At 38.0% G+C, this 26371-nt stretch overlaps 2 protein-coding genes across 3 annotated transcripts; one reads left to right on the forward strand and one right to left on the reverse strand.

Moving 5' to 3' along the window:
• The first annotated feature begins 2142 nt into the window (after nucleotides 1–2142).
• On the forward strand, nucleotides 2143–6053 carry c1ql3b (complement component 1, q subcomponent-like 3b). Its single transcript, XM_067454316.1, has 2 exons — nucleotides 2143–3224; nucleotides 4093–6053. The coding sequence occupies exons 1-2, from the start codon at nucleotides 2667–2669 to the stop codon at nucleotides 4270–4272; spliced, it is 738 nt and encodes a 245-aa protein (XP_067310417.1). The 5' UTR covers nucleotides 2143–2666; the 3' UTR covers nucleotides 4273–6053.
• Nucleotides 4536–25063, reverse strand: pter (phosphotriesterase related). 2 transcript variants are annotated; one of them, XM_067454314.1, is made up of 5 exons: nucleotides 24980–25063; nucleotides 19022–19465; nucleotides 16086–16351; nucleotides 12508–12648; nucleotides 4536–9893 (listed from the first exon to the last, which is right to left on the reverse strand). In XM_067454314.1, the coding sequence occupies exons 2-5, from the start codon at nucleotides 19451–19453 to the stop codon at nucleotides 9683–9685; spliced, it is 1050 nt and encodes a 349-aa protein (XP_067310415.1). In that variant the 5' UTR covers nucleotides 19454–19465; nucleotides 24980–25063; the 3' UTR covers nucleotides 4536–9682. The 2 variants fall into 2 exon arrangements, with proteins under 2 accessions (XP_067310415.1, XP_067310416.1); XM_067454315.1 differs by lacking the exon at nucleotides 24980–25063 and adding an exon at nucleotides 24805–24852.
• Nucleotides 25064–26371: the final 1308 nt, after the last annotated feature.

A 26371-nucleotide genomic window follows, 5' to 3' on the forward strand; every position in this document is an offset into this window, starting at 1 on the left:
CACAAAGCTCGAATCATTTAAAATTGGTTTCTTGAACATGACAATAAGTTCACTGAACTAAAATAGCCCCCACAGTCACCCGATCTCAACCCAATAGACCCAATAGCTTTCAGCATCTTGTTGAATCAATGCCACATAGAGTTAAGGCAGTTCTGAAGGCAAAAGAGGGCCAAACACAGTATTAGTATGGTGTTCCTAATAGTCCTTTAGGTGAGTGTATATATACCATATTAAAACAAATATCCTATTAAACAGTTGGTTATGTCTTAAGACGGGTCTCAAAACTCGTTCCCGAAAGGACCACTGTCCTGAATAGTTTAGCTACAATCCCAAATAAACACCTGTACCAGCTAATAAGCATCCTTTTCCAAGTATGCGAACCTTGGACTTTCGTCCTTAGTAGTTCAGACTTGCCAAGTTTGACTCCGGAGAATGAGCTTTCGGGAACAGTAGGACACAAGTTCTGTTAATTCTGCAAACAGAACGGCAAAGTTCTTGATAACGTCACTCAGCTCGCTCTCACTCCGGTTATCTTTGTGGATGTATACTTTAGGCTACAATAAAACGACATATGTCACAAAACACCACTCTGCCTCTTTTCATTTTCATATAAAAAAAAAAAAAAAAAAACTTAAACATAATATAGTCATACAAATGTTAGGCAACACATATCGTTGATTCTCTTCACTGCATGTATGTTTATAACAAAACTGAATATAAAACACAACCCTGCCTCTTTTCTTTTCCATCCTTTTACTTAAATCCAGTTTGCTTAAAGGGATCCATGTCAAGGACATTTGACAATTGTACCTCTGTCTTGCCAGGAAAGATTGTCTGGGAGAAAGAAATTAGTCAAACCATTGAGGAGAATGACTGGGCTGCTGTATGTGATTACGTGTTAGGCTAATGTACCTCCCTTGGGATCCATGAGCTCAATTTCAAATTCTTTAATAGGATATATCTTACACCGATGCGTATTAAGATGTTTACCACTGCTACAGGTCTGTGCTTCGAGTGTAATAAAGATAAAGGTACGTTCATACATTGTTTTTGGTACTGTGACAAAATTTTGTCATACTGCAAAAAAAGTACAGTGTAATAATGGAAGATCTTCTTGGGCTACACGTCAATATGACCCCAGCTTGCTGCTGTCTGTTTTTAATGTTAAACAACAAACAACAAAGAAAATAAATCACTCACTGCTCTTGAGTAACTTTTGTAATAATTTTTGTAACTTTATATGGACAATAAAGATTAAATCAATAAGGATGTTTAATTTATACAGTGAAGACTATGCAGTGTTACTTTGCATTTGCTTACTTTATTACATTTCTGTACCTAAAATTTACTGTCATTCCTGAAATGCACTGTTTATTTCATTTGTATCTTTGTTTTATTGTATTTATTAGTGCTTTGTTAGTAATTTGATTATTTGTTTTTATTTCACCACTGATGGTTTATTGTGTTTTAAATGTATATTAGCTAGTAGTTTTAGCTGTGACTTTTCACTGGTATCTAATATTTTGTTGTCATGACTACCTGTTTTTGCAAAAAGTATCATGGCAGATAAAAATGATTTATGGCCAGTACAATTTCTGAAGTCACTGGCCATTGGCAGGTGTGGAAGAAAGTTAGTTTCAGGCCCTCCTTCCAAATGCAGTAAATGTTATCATTCAACTTGCGGCTGGTTGGTTTGGTTCATGGTATATAACTCTTAAATGAATACCAAAAAAATCCAGCTGGGGAAAATTCATGTAAAAAAAAAAAAAAAAAAAAAAAAACTTGTGTACCGGCACTTTATTAGTCTTCAGTGTCACATGAGAAATAATTATAATATGCTGATTCGATGCTGAAGAAATATTTCTTATTCTCAATGTTGTACACTGATCAATATATTTATATGAATACATTTGATGAATACCTATTTTTCAGGATGAATACAAAGCTCAAAAGAACATTTATTTTAAATAGAGATATGTTTGTATCATTGTAAATGTTTTGATATGACTTTTGATCAATTAAAGGCATCCTTGCTGAATGTTAATACGTTTTATAAAATGTCTGAACGCAAATCAAATTAGTATACAAACATGAAACTGCATTCTTTTGGCAAACACATTTTGCAAGTTCAAAATTGTGTAAATGGCATTTATTTATAAAACACATTTGACAACTCTACATTTAAGAAAAAATATCCCGACTGCACATCAACATTAATCTCTTACATGGCTATAGAATAAATAAATGGGTTTGTCTTGCATCAATCTGTGTACGGCTCACGTGCGCGCGCACTCTCTCCCTCTCTCTTTCTCACAACATAATCCACCCACCGCCCACCCTCAGGTAAGATAGCAGGGATGCAATCCACCTCTCGCATACATTTCTGTTTGTCTTTAACTTTTATTCGTTTTCTCTAAACACACAACAGCTTAGAGGTTCGTACAGGTGACGTTTACATCAGTTCATGAATTATAGATAACGTCTTTATTGCAAAGTTAGTTGACTTCTTCTGGAGCAGCTGTGAAGCTTATTTATTTATTTTTTACTTTGGCATCGCTTCTGCGCCGAGCAAGATTGCGCGTAAATCGCAGCACGAAGTGCGCCCGGTGCTGTCGAGACTGGGTGTCAGAGCGCGGGTGATCGCCACGGGCGTGCTGGGTGTTGTCATGGTGCTGGTGCTGGTCATTCTCATCCCGGTGCTGGTCAGCGCGGCAGGATCCGACCCGCGCTACGAGATGCTCGGCGCGTGCCGCATGGTGTGCGATCCGTACGGAACGAAGTCTCCATCATTAGCACCCGCGGACAACCGCTTAGTTCAGTCTCCACCAACTTTCATCCGCGGTTCGAAAGGAGAGCTAGGGCGCTCAGGAAGGATCGGTCCGAGGGGTCAGCCGGGTCCGCCCGGACCTCCGGGTCCCCCAGGAGTCATAGGAGAACCAGGGCCACCTGGATTACCCGGTCCGCCCGGAGTCACCGGTGTCATAAGCGCAGCGACGTACAGCACCGTCCCCAAAATCGCCTTCTACGCAGGACTCAAGAAGCAACACGAGGGATACGAGGTGCTGAAGTTTGATGATGTGGTCACTAACTTGGGCAACCACTATGACCCCTCGAGCGGTAAATTCACCTGCTCCATCCCGGGGATCTACTTTTTCGTGTATCACGTATTAATGAGAGGTGGTGATGGGACCAGCATGTGGGCTGATCTGTGCAAGAATAATCAGGTATGTCATTAATTCAGCTGTCACAGACCCTAGTTTTGGTGCATTAGAAACATTTTTTTTTAGTTGAATGTTTTCTACACACCAAAACAAGTATGATTAATTCATTTTAATGCAATTGTAAAAAACAAACAATATTTACATTTTGTCTTAAGAATATAATTATATCATCATTATTATACCAGTTCTGTCTTATATTATAATACTGTTCTCAGTCACATCTGATATTGCAGGAAAAAGTCACTGGATTAGAAATATTGATAACATGTCAATGTAGTCACTATAGTAATATTAATAAAGCTATGCATAATTACATGCAATTAACCCTAAACCAAACGTAAGTACATGTTCATTATTATTACTCAACATAAATGTATAATTACACTGTAATGACACCTTCAAATAAAGTGTAACAAAAATATTTTATTTGGTTACACATCCTTTTAAGGTGTCCTTGTCAGTGTAACTGTACAATTAAGTAGTAATTAACTACACATACATTTGTGTGTGTGTGTGTGTGTGTGTGTTTGTATTGGTATTACTGTATTCTGTATACTATGTGTCCTGAATTAAAGTTTTGATTTATTGATTGATTGATTGATTATAATTAAGGTTAAGGTTTGGTTTAGTTGCATGTAATTATGCATAATTTATAGTTATTATTACAGTGACTACATGTAACAAGGACAGTACATTTAAGTGTTATCCTTTATTTTTCCAATCAAGTAATTAAAAGTTGCTTTGTCTTAAGAGAATAATGTTAAACTTCCATGGGAAGAATTTAGCTTGAAGTCATTGGAAGGAGAGTCATAACTTAACGTGCACTTCTCTCACGGAAAATTCACACAAGTCTTTGTCGTTTTTCCTGCAGGTGCGTGCGAGTGCGATTGCGCAGGATGCAGATCAGAACTACGACTATGCCAGCAACAGCGTGATATTACACCTGGAGCCCGGAGATGAGATCTACATTAAACTAGATGGAGGCAAAGCGCACGGAGGGAACAACAACAAATACAGCACGTTCTCGGGCTTCATGGTGTACGCCGATTAACGCCTGTGGCATAGGCCGCACTTTCAGGTGTGCCTCATTTTGCCTTCACAGCGCAATCAGTGTGAGGTCACAAAGTTTAACCCTCGAGCTTGTGAGATCTCGTCCACGTCAGAGCGAAGGATAACAGCAACAGATCATCCGTTTGAGAACTGAACTGCTGAATGATCATCTCGAAGCATGTGAACACACCCTTACACGCAAATTAGTTCTTAGAGAAATCACTGTGATTTAGAAGAAGAAAAAAACATCTTACAGTGCAACACTGGTGATTGTAGTATATTTATTGAGAAAGCAGTGAAAAGCAGAAAATCATTGACATCATTCCATTCCATATGTGCCTATTGACACCGACACATGGCTGATCTGAAGAGGCTGTTACAGAGCACACGCCATTAGCCCGGAAAGATGACATTTCTTAAATCAATTCTCATTCTTCACACACCAAATGCCACATTTCAACCACAATTCTCTACTGTTTTATATCAATGTTTTCATTAAAAACTATTAAATCACTGTCTGGTATGTGCAGTGTCATCATACAAATTGTGAATAAAATAGATTGTATGATTTGCATGTGTGTATACGTTTTCAATGCTAAGCGTCCTACCTGTATAGTGCAAAGACATCAATCAACAAATGCAATTCTATAAATATCTTTGCCTTCATTACTTCCAAGTATTGTCATCCAATTAGCATCTTTTAGCTTTAAAGCACTGAACTATATGCTACTGTAAAACATCCTCATCTATATTACAAAAAATTACGTTTTGCAAGAAAAATACTCAGAAACTAGAAAAGTCAGCAAAGCTCATTTTAAAGTGCCCCGATTATGCTTTTTCAAATATTACCTGTCATGTAGTTTCTAATAGAGCTGTTTGTGAATGTAAAAGCTCTGCAAAGGATCAAAGTGCGCAACAAATAAAGTAACCGTCTCCTAAAAGAAAACCGATTCTTAACTACCGAAACAAGTCATCAGAAATTCCAGTCTTACTTCCTGTTACATGCCTATGCAACAATGTAACAATTTAGCATAATGCCAGTCTATGGTCTTCATTGGCTGCCCACGAAAAAACGTCTACTTTGACCCGCCCTCAAACACTGTAGTTGTAGCTGAGGCCTGGTTAAATCTGTTGTTGACATGCTGAGAAGACGGCGTTTTCATTGTCTTCTCATGCACTTCAAAAGCACGAGTTCTCGCACTGCAATTGACCAGGGGAGAAATGACGCCGACGTTACCATTCGTACCACCAGTGCTTGAAGTGGAAAAAAAGTGCCGGCACTCCCCCTTTGGGTATGGTTAAAAACCCTTTAATATATTGTCATATTCATTCATATTCATTTAGAATATAGACAAACCTTATATTAGTGTAATTATCTAGATTGGTTTAATATAGGGCTGATTATATTGCCATTCTTTTATATATATTTAAAATATATAGTAGAAAGAAATCATTATGTTTCTCTGTCTCTGCCATTTACTCTGATAAACAGCTCTGTAAAAAAATAGTTTCATGGTTTGCCAAATCAGCTTTGGGTCACAAACGCTGTTCAGATAACATAATATTTAGACTTTCAGTTGATTGAACTAATCTCTTTCTTTGTATCAACAACATTTTTTGTTTAAATTAACAATATTTTAAGGCAACCAGCTTAGGTTTACTTTAAGTTAAACCAACAAATCATTTGTACAACATTATTGTGTCTTTAATCATTTCTGTGCATGATGTTAATCTAATGCCACATCTACAATAATGTTTTTTTTAAAAAGAAACATTTTCAAATGAAAAGAACCTTTTCTAAAGTGCACATTCTGTTTTCACTGGAGGAAAACAATAGTGTGATGATGGGCGAATGTAGCGAAAAAAATAGATGGGAAACAGTGGACCGTAACACTCCTGCATCACATTTTGTAAATGGGATTTATATCTAAAGCAGATATCATGACAATCTATCGATAAACACACACCTTGTTTGCTTTTATAGCATGTTAAAATGGTAACATTTTGAGGGCGAGGAAAAAATGTGACATTTTTTGTGTGTCCCTTTAAATGCAAATGAGCTTCTGCTCGCGGCTCCCTTTGAAGAGAGTCCGAGCTTCACGAAGACATGCACTGATGTTAGAAACTGTTCCGCCTTTTATGTTCAAACCAGAGTCAGACAATGATGGAAAGACTCACTAAGAAGTGACAACATGTTGAATGCAACAGGACGTTTCTGAATGGTTAGTTGATTAATGAATGTAGCTGGTGTGGAGCTCCTATCTTCAGGTCACTGATTACCATATTCACTCATGATGAAATAGTTTCTGTCATGACATAAATCACTCATGTGAGAACTGTTCTAAGATGCCTAAAGAGCCAGAAAATATATGCTGCATGGAAACATAGTTTAGTTTAATTATGGTTATAACTTATGTTGTCATCTGGCTTTTATGACATGCTATTGTTTTTGTGTTACGTACTGTATTATAATAAATGTGAAAAGATGGATACAACAGCTTGAGCAGACTCCTAAATGTGCTCTACTACAACAGCTCTTCCTCTTTTCAGCATGGCCTTTGTTGCGTGTTCCCGGGGGCAGGGTTTATGTCAATTTCAGGGTTTGTGATGTCACTAACCTGTTAATAAACTTGTTGTAGTCCCTGCTAGTCTTTTTTTGTAGTCCTTAGATTTCTTTAAAAGAAAATCTCACTTTGACTGTCATAACTTTGCAGATGCTGTTTATACTCAAACCGTAACATTACACACTAACTAAAGTTTAAAAAAAGTTTTAAAAAAGTTAAAACAGTTACATCATAATTAACCATCCCTTCAGTGTTTTCTGACATGTTATGCCTGTAAAACAATTGTAGGAGACCACCAAAACAAAATCAGTAACCTTTAAAATAGCATAATATGAGCACTTTAAGTTGAAATTGAAGTAAATGGGATGTTTTGATATGTGGCCATCTTATAAGATCATCATTGATGACTCAAACAGAGCATTTTTTTTTTTTTTTAATTACCTTGCTGTTACACAGGAACAGAGCAACTGACAGTGTCATTACTTTAACTAGAGAATTCACTGTGAGCAGCCACCTGCTCCAGAGAATCTCATATCTCTGTCCTACACAACGACCTGTCAGAACGCACGCCTGCCAATTATTAAATGCGTCGTGAAACATCAGGCTTGCCAAAGTGAATGTGCACGGCAAACGGTCTAACTTTAGACATACGGTCGCATTCAATCACCTCAGTCCTAATAGTCAGTTGTTGTAAAGGGGCAGCTGTACATTCAACATTATATTGCCATTAATTGGGTTGCAGCTACACAATATAAAAAAGCAAATTTTGCACAATGTGTGATTGCGTATGCTAATTTAATTAGAACTTTGATAGCACCAGTACTGTTCCTTCTTCTGTGCTACTACACTTTATTTTTTTTATAATTGTGATTCCCTGAGGTTAATTAATAGTCTAATTACTTAATAACATTTTCTTTGTTAGTTCATCCAAGATAAAAGGATGCATTTAAGTAAAAAGCAACCTATTTTCTATGACTAAGAGCCATGTTTTTATTTTTGACCACTTTTTTTGTTGAGGGAACTTTAATTTAATTTTTGAACCTATTAAGTCTAGTTTTAAATCTACATGTGATCTATGAGTACAGTACCAACTCTACCATCTTATGCGGATGGGTTAACGTTCACCAAACAACGGAATTTAGCACCAAAATCAACTTAACAACAATCTTCATAACAACAAAAGTGTAGAAATCAATTTTTGGTTTGTTAAAGGTGCCCTAGAATGAGTTGAAACAATATTTCAAATTGTTCTCTGATATCTGCATATAGGGTATGGGACTTATTTAAGGGTTAAAATTGTCCAGATATGGTTTTATAGATCCATTTACAACCACAGAAATTGTCCCTAGGATGTAATGGTCTGTTTTTGCCTTATTTGGAAGGGTCATGAATATTAATGTAGACTTTGGCTCTGATTGGCTGTTTCACTGTGGCTCCTTTGAGTGACAGAAACACATCTAACGTATGCTGTCAATCATGGAGAGATTATGCATCCAACCTTATATTTGATCCTGTTTCTGACGAAGATAAAGATTTTGAGGAACAACCAGTTGTTTTGAGATTGGAAATTGACGCTTTTAAGTGGTAAGTTTAGTCTTTATTTTCAGTAAGACCTGCAAAACGTAACATCAGTACTATAACTTCTTGTAAGACTACATGTGAACTAGCATATAACATTAACTTTACACGTTAACTCATATCGTCAGCAGTCACCACTTTGTTTTTAGAATTGTTAAAACGTTTTAATCATTGTAACGTTAATGCGTCACCGTTTGATTTTACAATGATAGCTTCTTCACTTTGAATCACAAACTCTAAACAGCAAACTGGGTAACGTTAGCGCACAAATATGTTGTTTGTACAGTAGCCTGCAGTTGTCTTTTTTTTTCTTTTACAAATTGACGATGCCATGTCAAATTAAACTTAAGTGGTGGAGGTGACGTTACCTTGAAGGATCGAGTGAACGATCTGTAAGCAAATAAACTGACATAGTTAGCTCTGGAGTTATGTGTTGTTGATGAAAATAGCCTATAGGCTGAATTATAACTCTATCTGACAAAAGGGATTGCCCTATCTACGGTTGTAATTTGTATGCCAACACTGGCAGGAAATAATATTAACTTTGACATTTGTCATACTGATGTATACTACTTGAGTTTCATATTGTTACTGTACAAGCATCTTGTGTTGGATCTAGACAACACAGGGGATTGTATCGTTAATGCTGTCTCACTAAGAAACTTCCAGTTTAATCAGAAATTGTTTAGACAGTCAATAAGTGGATAAAAATCACTACTTACTGCTCGCGGGGATATAGTTTGAATTGCCACTTCTCCAGTATCAGACACTGAGCAAAGTCTGCTATTGTCCAGGTTAGAAAAACTCTCCGTGGTGAAATGGGCAGAGCAAATGAACAACTTTTAATTCAATTGTTGCGGTATCCGTTTATAGATAAACATGCCTGGTGACAGTTTTGTTCAGTGGGAGGCTATGAAAAGTCCCCACGTCCCCTGCACAGCCTGGAACATAAAATCTATTTCCATGATCTGCCATTTTCGCTATCCTCGCGTGATGCATGCGCTGCCGTATACAAATGTTGGGGGCGTACATATTAAGGATCTCAGCGATTGTGTCACAGTTGCCGTTATGTCGATAATCGCCTATTTTTCCATGGTGTTCTTCACAAACAAGATTTACATATGAAGGACGAAATAATGGTGTTTGAGACTCACTGTATGTGATGTCCATGTACTGAACTCTTGTTATTTAACTATGGCATGGTTAATTCAATTTTTCATTCTAGGGCACCTTTAACTTTAAGTAAATCGACTTTTAAAGGCAGTTGATTTATTTAAACGTCAGCCAGTGTTTAGGATTCTCTATCAGTATTTTGTCCACCTGATTCTGAGTGATTCCTCGAGACAACATTTTGGGAACTATATTCTTCAGGATGTGGGAGAAGCCGTGACCACCATACTTGGTCAGTCGGTGCTTAGTGTGGATATCATGAGCGATGAGGATTCGGTCTTCATAACCTTCCCTGATCAGGAACGCCAAGCTGGTGGAATAAGACAAAGTGATTTTTAATGATCTGTTGACAGTATATAAAATGGATAGTCTTATTAAATTTGTGCATCAATCAGATTTGCATGTTTATAGAACACAGGGTGTGTTCACACTTGGCATGTCTGCTTCTATTAAAATGAACCATGGTGTGATTCCTGTTAGTGTGGTTCAATAAGTGTGAACGCTGCCATCCGAACCCTGGTGCGCATCAAACAAGCGGACCGAGACTGCTGAAAATCTCTGCACTCTGGTGACTTTGACTGAAATATGAACACAACACGGACCAAAGACATGTAAACGAACCAAAAACGGGACATCATGTTACAAGATTAGACCCTAAAAAGGACAAACTGGTTTGCTTGAGCATTCGCGCGATGCTGTCCATCAGAGTTTGAGGAATCAGAACTGTCCGAGCGTCTCCACGCAGCAGATCTTCGTTTGTGTGTGAGATGGAGGGATTCCTGCCCCTGCTTTGACCCCTTTACACATTTTTAAAGCATTTCAAGTGTTCTCTGCTGGTCAAAATACCATTATATAAAGCTACACATATAGATGTTAGGTAAGTTCTATCACAAAATACACGCAATAAAAGCCAACCAATCAGGTTGTGAACAAATATGCCATATGCCTTAAGGTTCGGTATCTGTAGGATCGGGGTTAAAATGCCAATGTGTACTAGGTAGTGATCGACGATATATCAGTTTCCCGATATTTAAGCATTTTCCCATAATCGGGTATCGGTTTTGTAATATCAGATTCACCGATAAATGGCGCCATATTGTGGACGTTTTGAGAGTTGGGTACAAGCCCGCGATTAAAAGACTGCTCGTCTGAGGGGAGATGAGTCAACAACAGTTTTCAAAGGTAAAATAACCTGCATCTCTTAATTAATCAACTTTATTTAACATTATAGTAATGCACAAATGAGATATGTACAAATAAGATGTTACAATTATGAGATGCTATGTAGTTATGTAGTTTAAACTTGGCGCTAAAAATAGAGACGAACTCATGAGTCAGTCAGGATCATGTCACAATAAAAAAAGACGTAACTTTACATGAATAAAATAAAACAGCCATGAATGAGAGCATGTTGAAAATAAAAGCGGCAAATTTATTCTTTCTCTTTGTTTATGCAAATCTGATGAAGTCGCGTTCAGCCGTTCACTTACCGGTTGTGGCTCCAGCAAAGTCTAGTCACCGTATGTAACTTTAAACAAGACCGACTCGTTTTTTAACTCCTTAAATTATATTAACGTCTGCTATATAACATTTATATATGTGGTGTGACAGGCAGCGGGGCGAGGGACCGCGAGAGCGGGCCGGTGATTAATGTTCACAGTGCCAGCTGCGTGGCACACCGGTCTCGTCTCGCGGCCATGTGACGGGAGCATATAAGGAGGAGCAAGGGCTGCGGAAGACGAGAGAGGACCAGGCCTGGATTTTATGTTATGTTATGTTTTGTTTATGTGTTTGTGGGCAGTCGTCCGTGAGGGGCTGCCCACGTTTTATTTTCGTTTTGTTTATTTATTTTGAATTAATAAATGTTGAACGTCCGCCGGTTCCCGCCTCCTTCCTTCCCAGCTACTAACTGTATTACAATATAATAAACATCTAAATAATTACAGCTATGTGAAAATTAATTATTTGTACTATCTCCACGAAACGTGTAAACGCAGAGATGAAAACAGCGAATGAATGAAATTCATGAAATGAAATTTCATTCATGAAATACTTTTGCTAGAGTATTTCATAATCTAGACAGACACAAACATTTTTAATAATTCTGATAACGTGCTAGATAAGATGGAGTCTGTAATAGCTATGATGTATTCGGGGTTTCGTTTATTTTTCTGACAATGTTTGCAGATTCCAGAGAATATTCACTCTTTAGTCTATTAAACACATAAACCTTTTAAAACTATAGTTTAAAATAAATACTTATATGCATATAGTTGTGGTGAGTTGATAGACTCAACTCACATTAATTTATGTTCTCCATTTGAAAACATTAGACTTTGTAAATTAATTAAGCTTGTTGTTAATATGGCTGTATTTATAAATAAAAAGATGCAACAGCATTAATGTAAAAAAGCCTTAGCACTGTACTTTTTTTTAAAAAGCACTCTTTTTGACTATTTATTGATGTAGAAGTGTCATTGACATTTTTCTGTATGTAAGGGAGTGAAATTGCAAAAATTACAGCGTTTAAATAGTTGCGTTTAAATAGTTAATGCCATTGCTATAATTGTAAAAAAACAGAAATAACACAATAAATAACTATCAGTTCGTATGTATCGGTTATCGGCACATACACATGCAAATAATCGGTATCTGTATAACAGGGGTCTCAAACTCAAATTACTCGGGGGCCACTGGAAGTAGACTCTGGGTCAGGCTGGGCCGCATCAACCCCTGCTGTATAACATAAAATCAATGAGACCCCTGCTGTATAACATAAAATCAATATCGGTCGATCACTAGTACTAGGACCAAACAAACCAAGAGAATCAAACTGTGGACACATTACTGATTACAAGAAAGAGAAATCAAGGCAGATGTTTAAGACCTAATGTAAGGCCTTCCATGCTGAGGCAGATACTTACTTCTGAACTCTCTGGCTGTCGTTGGGCATGTCAACATCATGGTTGAACTGGTAATTCAGCACCTCTGTACCAAATAGGTCATATTCAAGGTAGCTTCCCATCTTCGCAAACTCCAGCAGCTCTTGACGATCAAATATGCTTCTATAAGTGACAAACAACAGAGGGTTGTATGGATGATGTATTTTTGTAGGCCAAAATTTAAAAGCACTTAAGCACTTCTGGTTCCATCATCCTGAAGTCAAAGGGATTTTAGAATGGATTATTAGTTAAATGCCTGAAATAAGGTCTGTGGTGAACACAAGCTCAAGAAATTTCCATGTTTTATTCTTTGACACAAAATACACCTGTAATACCTAGTTATGAATCTTTTAAAGCTTTTACTTGTCTAAGAAAAAGTTGGCTAAATGGCATTAGTGCGATTAAATGGTATTGAAGGCCTCCTTCAACTTAGTTCAACTCAGTTATTAAATAACAATATCGTTGGAATCACTTTCAGCACAACCTTTTTGTTCAACTAACTGACACTAAAAACATTTGACAGCCAGACAAATCAGACTTTGAAGAGCTTTCAAATTTAAAGCGGTCAGACTACATAAATGTGTGTCCACTCCACACCAATGGATGATAACGTTCTGTTTAATATAATTATCATTATAGTTATAGACAGTTATCATTCTTGGATGGGGGTGACATTAAAGTAATTTGACTGTATAGCCTACGTTCAGCTTTTTACTTCTGCCGATTGTACTTAGGCTTCAAAATGAATACAAGCTGTATTGAACAATGATGAACCATGATGAACAAATTGTGTCAGAATCATAAACTTTTGTTTACAGAGCTGTGTGATCACAGAGCTTATTTTCTGCGACAATCCAAAAGCCAATAGAAAAATCCTATTGTTTTTTTTTTAGGGAACCAGTATGATGTTAACTTCCGTGTTAGCCTACAAAAATTACTCTATGTGATGTGCTTGATTCTCTAAAATGAATAAATCTCAAATATATATATATATATATATATATATATATATATATATATATATATATATATATATACACACACAACCATATAAGACTCATGAGTCTTATAAAAAATTACAGAATTTTGTGTGATGCATGAATGTCCACATTTGGCTGAAATTAGTGGACAAATTAAACAAGTCAGAGTGTGAAAAGTGTGTTTTTAAGGGAAGGACAAAACTGACCATTGTGAAGAAACTTCCATATACTGTACATGATTCAATTCAATAACCGGCAAATTAGATACTTACCTTTTACACTCTATTAGTGCTGCAACGACGCGTCGACGTCATCGATGACGTCGACTACGGAAATACGTCGACGCTCGTGAAATGCGTCGACGCGTCGTGTCAGACGTTCATCTTGCGTAATGTTGGCTTCTGCTCCTGGTTCTATCACAAAAACCTAGACCGCGAATATCAAAAGTATGGGAATACTTTAAACAGAGGCCAAACAGTGTTTCCCACACATAGACTAATTTGTGGCGGACTGCCACATAATCAATAACGGCCGCCACATTCGTCATTCATTCATTTTACGCTATTTAAAAGACGCACGCATATTCGTTTAGCTCTCTCCGCCCTTTTGCGCGTCTCTTACTCACTCACACACACACACACGCGTTGCATTCGACCGTAAAACAAGTTTTATTGCATTTTGGCGCATTTAGTATGACATAGCTTTTAAAACCAGAGCAGTTGAATAACAGAGTTGCGACACGCCTTCATCACGCGGCAGCGCGCGGTCACGGCGCTCATATAATTCTAAACAAACCAGCGCGGTGTCAATCAATACAGACCAGTGTTTCCCAACCGGGATCCCGAGCAAAAGTTGCGGGGACGCACTTACACCGCGGGTCATCATCTCACACCTGATGACGCATCTTTAATATGGGTTGTAACTTGAAAATAATGCTGTATGCATGTTTCTGTCGATGGATACACGTGCTGACTCCTCAGGTATACACTACAACAGCGATAATAAAAGAAAAACGTGGGCAAAACGGTCTCTCTTTGTAAACTTTATAAAACGCATGCGAGTGCTGCTGTACGTCCGAATATGATCAGTCATTTTCACCGTCATCACCCGTGTAGCCAGGAGACTCGAATGAGAAGATCTGTCTTTGTGTGCACTCGTCCCAAAGCGCGCAAATATTGAGTTATCTTTCAAATCCTGTGCTTAAACGGACAAACTCTCAAAAAGTATGTCAAAATGTCATAGCCTACTCTATGCCTTAAGTGAACTTTATACAGAAAATACAACGACTATCCGTGGGTCTTAAAGGGGCAGTAGCCTTCACTGCTGTCTAATGTCAAACAAAAGATAAAGACATCACTCTGCTCCTGACTGAATAGCTTTTGTAAGTTTAATAAGGATTATTTTTTTTAATTTTAAACAGTTAAACGTGTGGTTATTTTACTTTTGATTACTTCATTCCATTTCTCTACCTAAAAACTAATGTTAGACCTACCTGAAAAACCTGAAAAACATTGTTTATTTTGTTCTCATCTTTGCTCAATAGTATTTATTTGTGCTGCTGCTTCTATTTAAGTTATCTGTTCTTATTTTCTTTATTTTCATTTGACAGTAGTCCTTTTTCCCCTGAACATAGCAAATACCGAACTGTACTGAAACATGAACCTAAAACCTTGATACAAAGCGAACTGTGAGCAGTCTGTACTGTTACACCTCTAGTGTAACGTATGCATTAATCGTTAGATTAGTCGACTAATCGAAAAAATAATCGTTAGATTAGTCGACAGAAAAAATAATCGTTAGTTGCAGCTCTACACTCTATTTACAGTACATTTACATCGACTTTTTCACAATCATCATATATATATATATATATATATATATATATATATATATATATATATTATATATGTGGTTGTATCCACCACAAAGTCATTTCTACCACCTTTCAAACGATGTAGCATTTTCACACATTTTGCATAATTGGACAAATTTGAAAACTGATTGGAAATTACACACAATAAAAATATTATTTTTTCATTATTCAAAAGAGATATTTACCATAATTCTTAGTTTTCTTCATGCATCATTACAGCTCAAATTTCATATCTCAAGCTCTCCCTATAAAAAAAGTTCCTGAAGTTGATTTACACTGCCATTCAAAAGTTTGGAGTCAATAAGATTTTTGGGGAGGAAGAAATCCATATTTCAGAAATGATGCATTACATTTCAAAAAAATGTTGTTGTTTTGAACTCTCTATTCATCAAAGAACCCTGATTAAATTGTATCTGTATAGTCACCCTGGTCTCTTATCAGGGGTTCTCAACTCTGGCCCTTGATGTCCTTTCATGCAGTTTTGCTCAAACCCTGTTCAAACTCACTTGTCTATAGTAATCCTGAAGACCGTGATCAGCTCGTTCAGGTGTTTATGATTAAAGTTGGAGCAAAACTCTGCAGGAAAGTGGACCTCAAGGGCCAGAGTTGAGAATATCGCTCTAGATCAAAGCTCTATCAGCTCTTCCTAATAGTAACGATTTACAAAGTACGTTCCAGTATGCAGATGTTTTCCCACCTCTTCTTACCTGTCAAGATGAGACATGACTGTTTTGGAGATATCTCCACCAGCTTCTTGAAGAATGCGGATGGCCTCTCCAGGAGCGGCTTTGTCCCGCCCGGGGTGAATGATAACGGGGCAACCGATTTGAGTCTGTGCGTGGGCAGTGGCTCGCAGGACCTTTTTCTCACTCTCTGTGATTGGCCAGCTAGTCCCGATCTCTCCAATCACGCCACAGCGGATATCTGTGCCGTCTGCTCCATGCAACACCTCACTGACAATGATATCTGTAAGCTTGTGGAAAAAAAGATGACATTTATTAAATGGGAACAAATCATTTTCATCATTCAGGGGGTTTGTGATATGTATGGTTTACAATAATATTGTAATTGGTGTTTTTTTATCTTATATTTCTAAAGTTAAAACTGTAGTTCCAAATAAATCTGTGCCAGAACTATCGTACACAATACACAGTGGTGTTTCATTTCTGAACTATTCAGAGTTCAATGAATGAATAATTTTAATCAATGATTGTATTTGATACATTCAGGAACAAAGCAAGTGACTCTTTACAATGATTTAATGATCACATACTTCACTAATATATAGTAGGTGAAAAACATAATAATTATGTCCGAATTCACCATACTCATAAAAGAGTAAGCGGATGACCTACTACTTCTGAACACTATCTGATGGACACTTTACTATCCCATGAGGCAATGGGAGAATATTTGTAAATGGATGCAGCCAGTCACTTGCTTTGCTTCTGAATGAATCCGCATTTTTGAATGAATCAATGATTCAATGATCTATTCATTAAAACAGATGCTGAGTCCCAATTCGCTTATACTAGTATTTCCTTAAAGTATGTACTCTTATTGTGGGGGAAAAAAGTACGCACTTTTGAGTGTGTAGCAGAAAAGTAGGGAAGCTTTGGGACATACTACTTCATATCATCTTTAATGGACAGCTCTGTCTACATGCATCCTGTCACTGTTTAAACTGCCCGTCAATCATGTTTTCGCAGTTAAAACCATTCACATTCAATTTAATTTCCTAACATATTAGAGAAAATTGTAGTAGCAAGTTGATCTGCCAGTTGTGAGTATTCCATGCTGAGACTCTCCTCATGTGTTTGCAATTTAAATATGATGATGTGTTAAAAGGTAATGTCCAAACGTATCATTACAAAGCTTCTAAATGCTGTTGCAGATTAAACATAATGTGGATAACACTGATTAAATGTATTTTCATCAGGTTAGATACTGATAATTATTCACTCAAACCCCTTTTTTCTAAACCTCTCTGTTTAACCATCGGACTAATGTTTGTCATCCACAATGTTTGTAGTTTTTTTAACACCTTATCCACATTTGTAGTTAAACGAAACCACTAAATGAATCCTCGTCCAACACCCAATGGGTTGTGGGCAATATTAGCCGTCAGAGTGCGCATCGATCTGCACTTCGAATTCTAACTGGAAATAGCAGACCATCTGGGTATCTTTTGCAATACTACTTTCAACATACTACGATTTGGGAAGTACTAATTCTATTTTCAAATACTATTTAGAACAGATAGTATGTGATTTGGGATGCACAGAGACAAATGCTTTGTTCCTGAATGAATCAGCATTTTTTAAATGAATCAATTGAAAGGGTGAGTCTGAAATCCACTGCCCCTTCAATATACCTGTATATATACCAATCAAATTCATAATCATAGCCTTAATCGATATTTATCTTCCTATATTATTATAATGATTATTTCCAGTTATGATTTCTTGTTTTCTAAAGTGTGCATTTGGTCTCTGAGGAGTGCTGAGGGTCTGGCCTAGAGATGTGTGATGTGTCACTAAACACTTGATAGCAACAAGGTGTCGTGTGTTTGGATTTTTGAGGTATCACACACCCGTAACATGTCAGGAGTGCAGAAACTGTTTGCTCACTTAGCCCGGCTTCCAGATATGAATTATGGATTTGTCTTTCCTTTAATTCATTATATTTTATTCCTTTTAAATTTCGTTTTACTGAAACACTAAAGAGTCAAGATGAATATTGCCTGTACTATTGTCTGTACCTCTCACTGAGAGAAAGCACATATTATCAGTTTGTTTTGGTTAGAACTAGAGACTGTATCTGAGTATGTGCGCAATATCCTATGTTACAGATCAGTGTTGAGAATGGTGTACAATGGGCACCTTAAGAGATGGGTGGACTTGTTGTTCTGGGCAAGCTGGCGCCTGCTCCAGACCTGGAAGGTCACTACGAGCCTAATTTCGGGGTGAAAGCGTCAACAAATGTGCATCAGAACCATCCGCATTGCAGCAATGACGTGGATAGACCTTGAAAAGAATATAACTGTTGGGACAATTGTATGTACGATAGGGCGAGACAACGAGACGTTGAGAGAGGGAGCGCGGCCTACGGACTCCTTGTGAGACTTGAAGCTGGCTTCTACTGTTGAAACTGCAAACTATTCTTAAGTACATTTTTATTTTAATTAATTACACTCCTGACTCTTGGTCTTCATTTCTTCACTACTGGTCCTGGGTCATAAGACCCCTAACACAATGATTCAATTATCTATTCCTAGACAGTCACTTGATTCATTTCTGAATTAATCAGCATTTTTGAATGAATCAATTATGCTATGATCTATTCACAAAAACAGTCGCTTGCTTTGTTCCTGAATAAATCAATGTTTCAATTATTCAATGATCCATTCATAAAGAAACTGGCTGCATCTGAAATCACATACTTCCTTACTATATAGTAGATGAAAAACAGTTATGTGAAAAAAGTAATATGTCCGAATTAAAAGCCAGTCACTTTCTTGAATTAATCACCCAAATCGGTTTAAGGAATAACTCAAAGACTCACTCATTAAGAATTATTTTCATCATTCTGAAAATAAAAATAATGGCATCTAAGCAGTAGTCACAAGACCACAGGCTCAAACCTTCTCAACAGTCATCTTTCGTGTCTCATCGGAGTGGGTCACGTCCACATAGTACCCTGCTCCGGCAATGACATGCACACCCGTTTCCTTCGCCAACTGACGCAGAACTGGCAGATTTCGGTTAATGCCCGTGGTGGTGTTCTCCACTATGGATCCTCCTCCTGCTTTACGGTAACACAGCAACTCTTCCTTCACCGCCTCGATCTCCTGATTCAACAGCAGGTTCTCCTGGTGGCTGTATGGATTCTGTTGCAACCAGTGAAGATGCTTCATCTCAATAGGAGCGATGGCAAGACCCTCATCTCCAGGTGCTGGGGGAACGTGGCTGCACTCAAACGTCATTGTAAGGTGTTCATGTGTCATGGTGCGGCCTAGCTGATCAGGCTCTATCAGACCCAGCACCGTCTGGACCTTACCGCTTCGTTCAGACATGGTTTGGTGTTCCTATCCAACAAAGAGTTACATACATTAATATAATACTGTTCAGACAATGCAAATACAGAGTGTGAGAGTGGGCGATATACAATTAACAGGTAGAAACTGTTCAACCGGTAGAGATTTTGGACTATGGTATTTGGGCGTTGCTGTGCTGCGCGGCCACAAAAGCTTATCGTTTACATTTGCTTTCCATTAGCAATGAAAGGCAACTCATTTCAATATATGCGTGTGCTGTCAGAGACACCACTGCAAATAAATCACGTGAGAACTGAGTTATTTTGCTGCCTAAAGCCCAATTCACATGGGATTAGTATTACCTGTTGGCCTCTAATAATTTGTAATAATTGCGGCCTGTGATCTTAATCCCCTGCAAATCGGCCATGTCTGTAATTTGTAAATAATTCCCCCGCAAATGACCTACCATTTCGCCATACACTGAGGTCCTGTGATGATATTAGCCCCGTGTGAATCGGAATCTCTGTGATTTGGCATAATCGTATTATTTAAAAAAAAGTTTTTTGAAAAAACTTTTTGTTTTCTGTGCGCCTTTTTATCCAGCTTTTGTGAAAAATAGAGGCTGCGTTGGGCACTTTTTGAAGTTCATAAGAAATACAACCAAGCTTTATAACAATGATTAGTTTTCTGTCGCTTAGTGTATTCAAACAGTTGCTCACCTGTCTAATAAAATAATAATATCATCTTTGATAGCATCTTTGGTGTTTCCACGGAAATCAAGGGCAACAAGGGTATAATGTCATTGACAGGTGACACATGGACAGTCCGTGTCCTAGTTAAAATTGCTGATTTCTCTGGATTTAAACATTCTTGGAAACAAGACTCGGAAAGTGTCCGGTTTGGGGACCACGCGATTTCGTCACTGCTCTTTGCAGATGATGTTGTCGTGTTGGCAACCTCAGATCAGGACCTTCAGCATGCACTGGGACAGTTTGCAGCCGAGTGTGAAGCAGCTGGGATGAGAATCAGCACCTCCGAGGCCATGGTTCTCAGTCGGAAAAAGGTAGCTTGCTCACTTCAGGTTGGTGGAGAGTTCTTGCCTCAAGTGGAGGAGTTTAAGTATTTTGGGGTCTTGTTCACGATTGAGGGAAGGATGGAACGGGAGATTGACAGACGGATCGGTGCAGCATCTGCAGTAGTGCGAGCGATGTACCGATCTGTCGTGGTGAAGAAGGAGCTGAGCCATAAGGCGAAGCTCTCGATTTACCGGTCAATCTACGTTACTACGCTCACCTATGGTCATGAGCTGTGGGTCATGCCTGAAAGGACAAGATCCCGGATACAGGCGGCTGAAATGAGCTTTCTCCGCAGGGTGGCCGGGCGCTCCCTTAAAGATAGGATGAGAAGCTCGGTCACTCGGAAGGAGCTCAAAGTAGAGCCGTTGCTCCTTCACATCGAGAGGAGTCAGCTGAGGTGGCTCGGGCATCCATTTCGGATGCCTCCTGGACGCCTTCCCAGGGAGGTGTTCCGGGCACGTCTCACCAGGAGGAGGCCCCGGGGAAGACCCAGGACATGCTGGAGGGATTATGTCTCCCGGCTGGCCTGGGAACGCCTCGGGGTACCCCGGAGGAGCTGGAGGTAGTGGCCAGATAGAAGGAAGTCTGGGCGTCTCTGCTTAGACTGTTGCCCCCACGACCTGGCCCCGGATAAGCGGAAGATGATGGATGGATGGATGGATGGATGTATGTGTATGTGTGTATATATATATATATATATATATATATATATATATATATATATATATATATATATATATATATATATATATATATATATATTGTAAAGGCTGTCTGGTGCTGCGTTCCACTCCACTATTACTTCCCTAAGCACTTCACATCGGGGGAATCCCTGCCGCCATTTTGAAGTGCGTTCCACTTTGTTAAGTGAACAATGGATGTTCATATGGACAGACACTTGCTCCCTCGATTTTGACCAAGGGAGCGAGTCTACTTCTGATGTACACTTCAGGGAGCTTCATATACCACAATGCAACACGATTGTGAAGTCAAAGCATATCGCGTTTAATTTACCCCACCACAAACAACTCCATATTTTAATTATTTTTAAAAACATTTAAAGGCCAACCCCGGTGAGAAATGACCCTAGGGGTAATTAACAGATGGTTACTGAGTAGATCGTTCTCTGGGATGCGTTTTCATGAAAATCGAATGTAAAGAGTTTTATCTCTAAAAACAGATTAGCTTATTAGGGTAGTAAAATTAATAGCTAGTTAAAGGTGGGGTAAGTGTTGTTTCAAAACCATTTAAGAAAAAGGACTTGGGCCGAGTGGAATAACAAACTTGTAGCCAATCAGCAGGTAAGGGGCATGTCTACTAAAGATGGTGAGAAGAGCGCTCGCTCTGTGCACGTCATTATTCAAAACACACGAGTCATACATGACGGACAATAGGCGAGAACTAGCCTAATATATGCTGGCTTTTGCTTAAAGGGGGGGTGAAATGCTGTTTCATGCATACTGAGCTTTTTACACTGTTAAAGACTTGGATTCCCATCCTAAACATATACAAAGTTTCAAAAACTAATGTTGGATGTTTGAGGGAGTATTTCTGTGTCAAAAATACTCCTTCCGGTTTCTCACAAGTTTCGGAGAGTTTTTTTCGAGTATGGGTCGGCTTGACGTGAACAGAGTGGAAGGTCCTTGTATGGGCTCTTCTCCCAGTAGGGTGCGCGCGCGCGTGACTAGAGCGAGAGAGGAAACGTACGCCCGTAAACACTCTTTCAGGTGCAGATACAGTCGTCCGTGAAAGCTTCTGTCACGCCATGCTCTACTTTATTCCTATGGGTGACATCAAGCGACTTCAACGCTTCAGCACAGCATTCCTGGAAGGCAGCGCTGCATTTGAACCGATTTGAGCGCAGAAATGACGGGAAGCTTCACAACATCGCTTCAGTCGCGTCGCAAAGTGGATTTCCACGGTCACTGCTGTCACAGGACTTCACCAAATCATACCAAAGAAGTGTGTTTTTGATGGAGCGGTCCCAGCGATAAAAGTTCGGTCCTGCTTTGGAAGCAGTCGGTGAGTAAAACTGCTTCAAATGTCCGTGCTCTTGGCTATCGTCGCATGAGTAAACATCAGTAAACGACACGATGGCGTGCTTCGTCAATCAAATGCCCTAACGGTTACTCCATTGTTGTTCTATGTATAACGTTACACTAGTCTGACGTGCAAAACTGTTTTGCTTGCTACTGCTAATGTTTAGTCGCATACAATAGTCCATAAACCGAATCATGTCCTCATAAACTGCGAGTAAACAAGCGCAAAAAATGACAGGCCACTAAATACAGTACATACCATAGAGACGGACGTCCTGCTGTTGCGGTTTCTCCTGTTCAATTTATTTCAGCCTCTTTAGTTCCGCCCACACGATACGCCTCCAGGCGCTCGTTTTTTTCCGGAAAGACTTGGTACAGCCTATATTTCTTTTATAAATATAATAGAACTAAAGACTTTTCGGAGATATGAAGGATGCAATACTACTCTATAGGTACTCAAGATTTACATGAGATTGACTGAAACTGAGTGTTTCACCCCCCCTTAAACTATTGCTTGTGTGTCATGTTCGCTTGTTTGTCCATTTGCGATCATATTGTGGTGGCTCACTTCAGCGATGATAAAGACCCGTTCATTTCCACACCGTATGGACTATCGTGCTTGTGTACTATCGAGTTGTTCATGAGAACAGTTTGTGTTTTTGTGATTGCTATAACTCTAATCTGGTTATAATTGTAATATGTTTGTTAGTTGGACTGTAGTGCTTGTGTACTATCAAGTTGTTCATGAAAACGGTTTGTGTTTATGTGAACGCTATAACTTTAATCTGGTCATAATTATAATATGATGTTAGCTGCACTATTGTGCTTGTGTACTATCGAGTTGTTCATGAGAACCGTCTGTGTTTTTGTGATCACTATAACTCTAATCTGGTCATAATTTAATATGTTCGTTAGTTGGACAGTCGTGCTCGTGTTCTATCGAATTGTTCATGAGAACGGTTTGCTTTTTTGATGGAAGGGGTGACTTTTTCATTGAATATTCGACCTGGATTAGTTACACACAGATCCTGCTACAGTCGTTGCCTGGGTTACGTATGTGTGGAGCCGAGACCCTTTTGGGGGTAGGGGCGTGTTTGTTTTGGTGATTTGAAATTTCAACAACGGTTACCAGAAAGCACTTACCCCACCTTTAATACCACTAACAAGGCTCAAAATAGCCTCACACTAAACACGGTAGCATAATGAGGGTCCCTACATGCAAATCGAAGGATTGATAACTTTGTAAGTGTACAAACAATTGAATAAGAATATACTTTACAAAGACAGTGCATTACGTGTTTACGGTCAGGCGCATGGGCATGGACATTTTTATTTATTCATTTTCTCTGTTGCTTTCAGTGCTTTCTTCCGGAAACAACGGACCATTTGCCTACACAAGACAACAAAATATATAACATTGTTCTAGTGGTTTTTGGATATGTTAATCCAAAAATCTTACATATTGAGTCTATAAAGCAAAAAGTACTATTTTGTGATCATGAAATAAAATTACTTTGGTCAATATTCTGTCGATTTGAACTAAGCTTTTAACAGTGTTGGTTGATTGTTTGTATTAGTCTATATTTTTACTTCATTTTTTGTTACTTTTTCCCTTTGTTGCACTTTGAGATTCTTCGGAATAAAAAGTACAAAAATAACTCACAATTAAGAGAGTTTTTGCTTAAAATAAGAAAAATAATATGTTATTATATAATGTGCGTTATAAATAAAATCTATATTATTAGTATTACCAAGAAAGCAAGAACTGCATGTTTGAAGAAATACTGGTGTAAAACTGTAAATGACCTTTAGGCTGTCATAAGGGTTAGACACGCCTGTGGTTTGGACTTTGCACTGAACGTCAAGGCTAACGTTACATGCATTTAATGCTAATTTCCAGATTACAAAATATAATGCACTTGCAATAACTTAAATGTTAAACAAAAGCGTGAAGATATGCACGTGCCGATATTTTTTTAACAGTTTGAATAACGTTACCTGGTAATAATAAACCCTATTTAACAGTGCAACATTTAAAGTATCTTGGGCAAAACATACACGTATAAGAAACGTAAACGCATTGATATTCTAAAATGAGCCGAACACAGAATAGGCTACTGCACGGAATACCACACTTCCTCATAACAATCAGTTAAAAGTCACACAACAGACGACTAGCAATGTAACGTTATCTGTTATTTTTAAATCACACGGCGTTATACAGTAAGCTTTTCGCAATAAGCAATAAAACAAGCCGCAAAGTGAAAAACAAGACCTGCAGGAGATTTCAACTTCCAGTCTGCAGAACTGACAACAGAACAACAAATTGGTCTCGCGATTTTATGCATATATCGCGAGACACAGCTGTCACATTTAGATTTAAACACAATAAACTAAACGAAATAATTAAAACAATACAGTTAAATACGTAGAATGAATGAATTCAGTACCTCTAGGTTTAAGATGTGGTTCCGTGCGTTCACTCAGTTCGCCTGTCCTCAAACTTTGAAGCACTTATGACACGCCCCTTTCTGTTCACTGGCGTTTGTGAGAAGTGCACTTGTTATTATATAAGGGCTCTTTGTTGAAATCAGAACTCGGAAAATGCACCCTCACTCAAATGTGTGCCATGGGAAAATAAAGCATGTTATTATGAAACATAACATTTGGAAACTATTTATCATTATGAAGCTAAAATCCAGCCTGGGCTACTATTTCTGTGATTGGTTATAAAAGGGACGTTTGACCAATAATGGGTTTTCCATGCGAATTCATGGTGGAAAACTACTTAAACCTGCTTACCAAGAGCCTTGATTTAGCTACTCACCCTCAAGCCATCTTAGTATGACTTTTTTCCTTCAGATGAACATTGGAGATATAGTAAACAAATGTCCCTTCCAATCTTATGATGGCAGTAAATGCTTTAAGGCCTTTATTAACCCCCTGGAGTCGTGTGGAGTAGCTACAGCTCTGGAAAAAATTAAGAGACCACTTCACATTGATTTCTCAATTTTAAGTGGTCTCTTCATTTTTTTCAGAGCTGTACTTTTATGATGGATGTATGCACTTTTTGGGCTTAAAATGTATGTCCTCCATTCAATTAAAACTCCAATGGTATTTGTCTGAAAGAATAAAGTTGTATAGGATGGTTTTAGGGTGACTAAATAATTGGGTAATTTTCCTTTTGGGGTAAACTTTCAATTTAAGGTTGTGTCTTAAATGTATACTTCACAAAAAAACAACCAGTGTGTCATAATTTACTCGCCCTCATGTTGTTCCAATCCTGTATGAGTTTCTTTCTTCTGTTGAACACAAAATAATATATTTTAAAGAATGTCCGTAACCTGACTTCATTGAGTTATATATATATATATATATATATATATATATATATATATATATATATATATATATATATATATATATATATATATATATATATATATATATAAATGGAAGTCAAAGGCTACCGTCAACTGTTTGGTTACTGGCATTCTTTAAAATATCTTATTTCATGTTCAAGAAGAAACTCATTTTGCAACAGCTTGAGGGAGAGTAAGTGATGGCAAAATGTTCATTTTCAAATGAACTCACCTCAGGAACTAGTTTGACCAACTACCAGTTAGTCACGTAGTAATCAGTCTTTTTCCTCTTCAAAGGAGGCCAAACTTCATTTTTATGAAGCAGACTTAGAAAAGATAGGACCTTAAGAAAAAAATGAGGTGGATAACTTTTAAGACGTCTAAGCAGTTTATGCAACAGGCCACAACAAACCATGTTTCACATGTTTTTCTAGCAGAGATACACAATTAAATTAGCATGTTTAACTATTAATTATTTCA

Source organism: Pseudorasbora parva, chromosome 9 (assembly GCF_024679245.1).
Source record: "Pseudorasbora parva isolate DD20220531a chromosome 9, ASM2467924v1, whole genome shotgun sequence".
Taxonomy (NCBI): domain Eukaryota; kingdom Metazoa; phylum Chordata; class Actinopteri; order Cypriniformes; family Gobionidae; genus Pseudorasbora; species Pseudorasbora parva.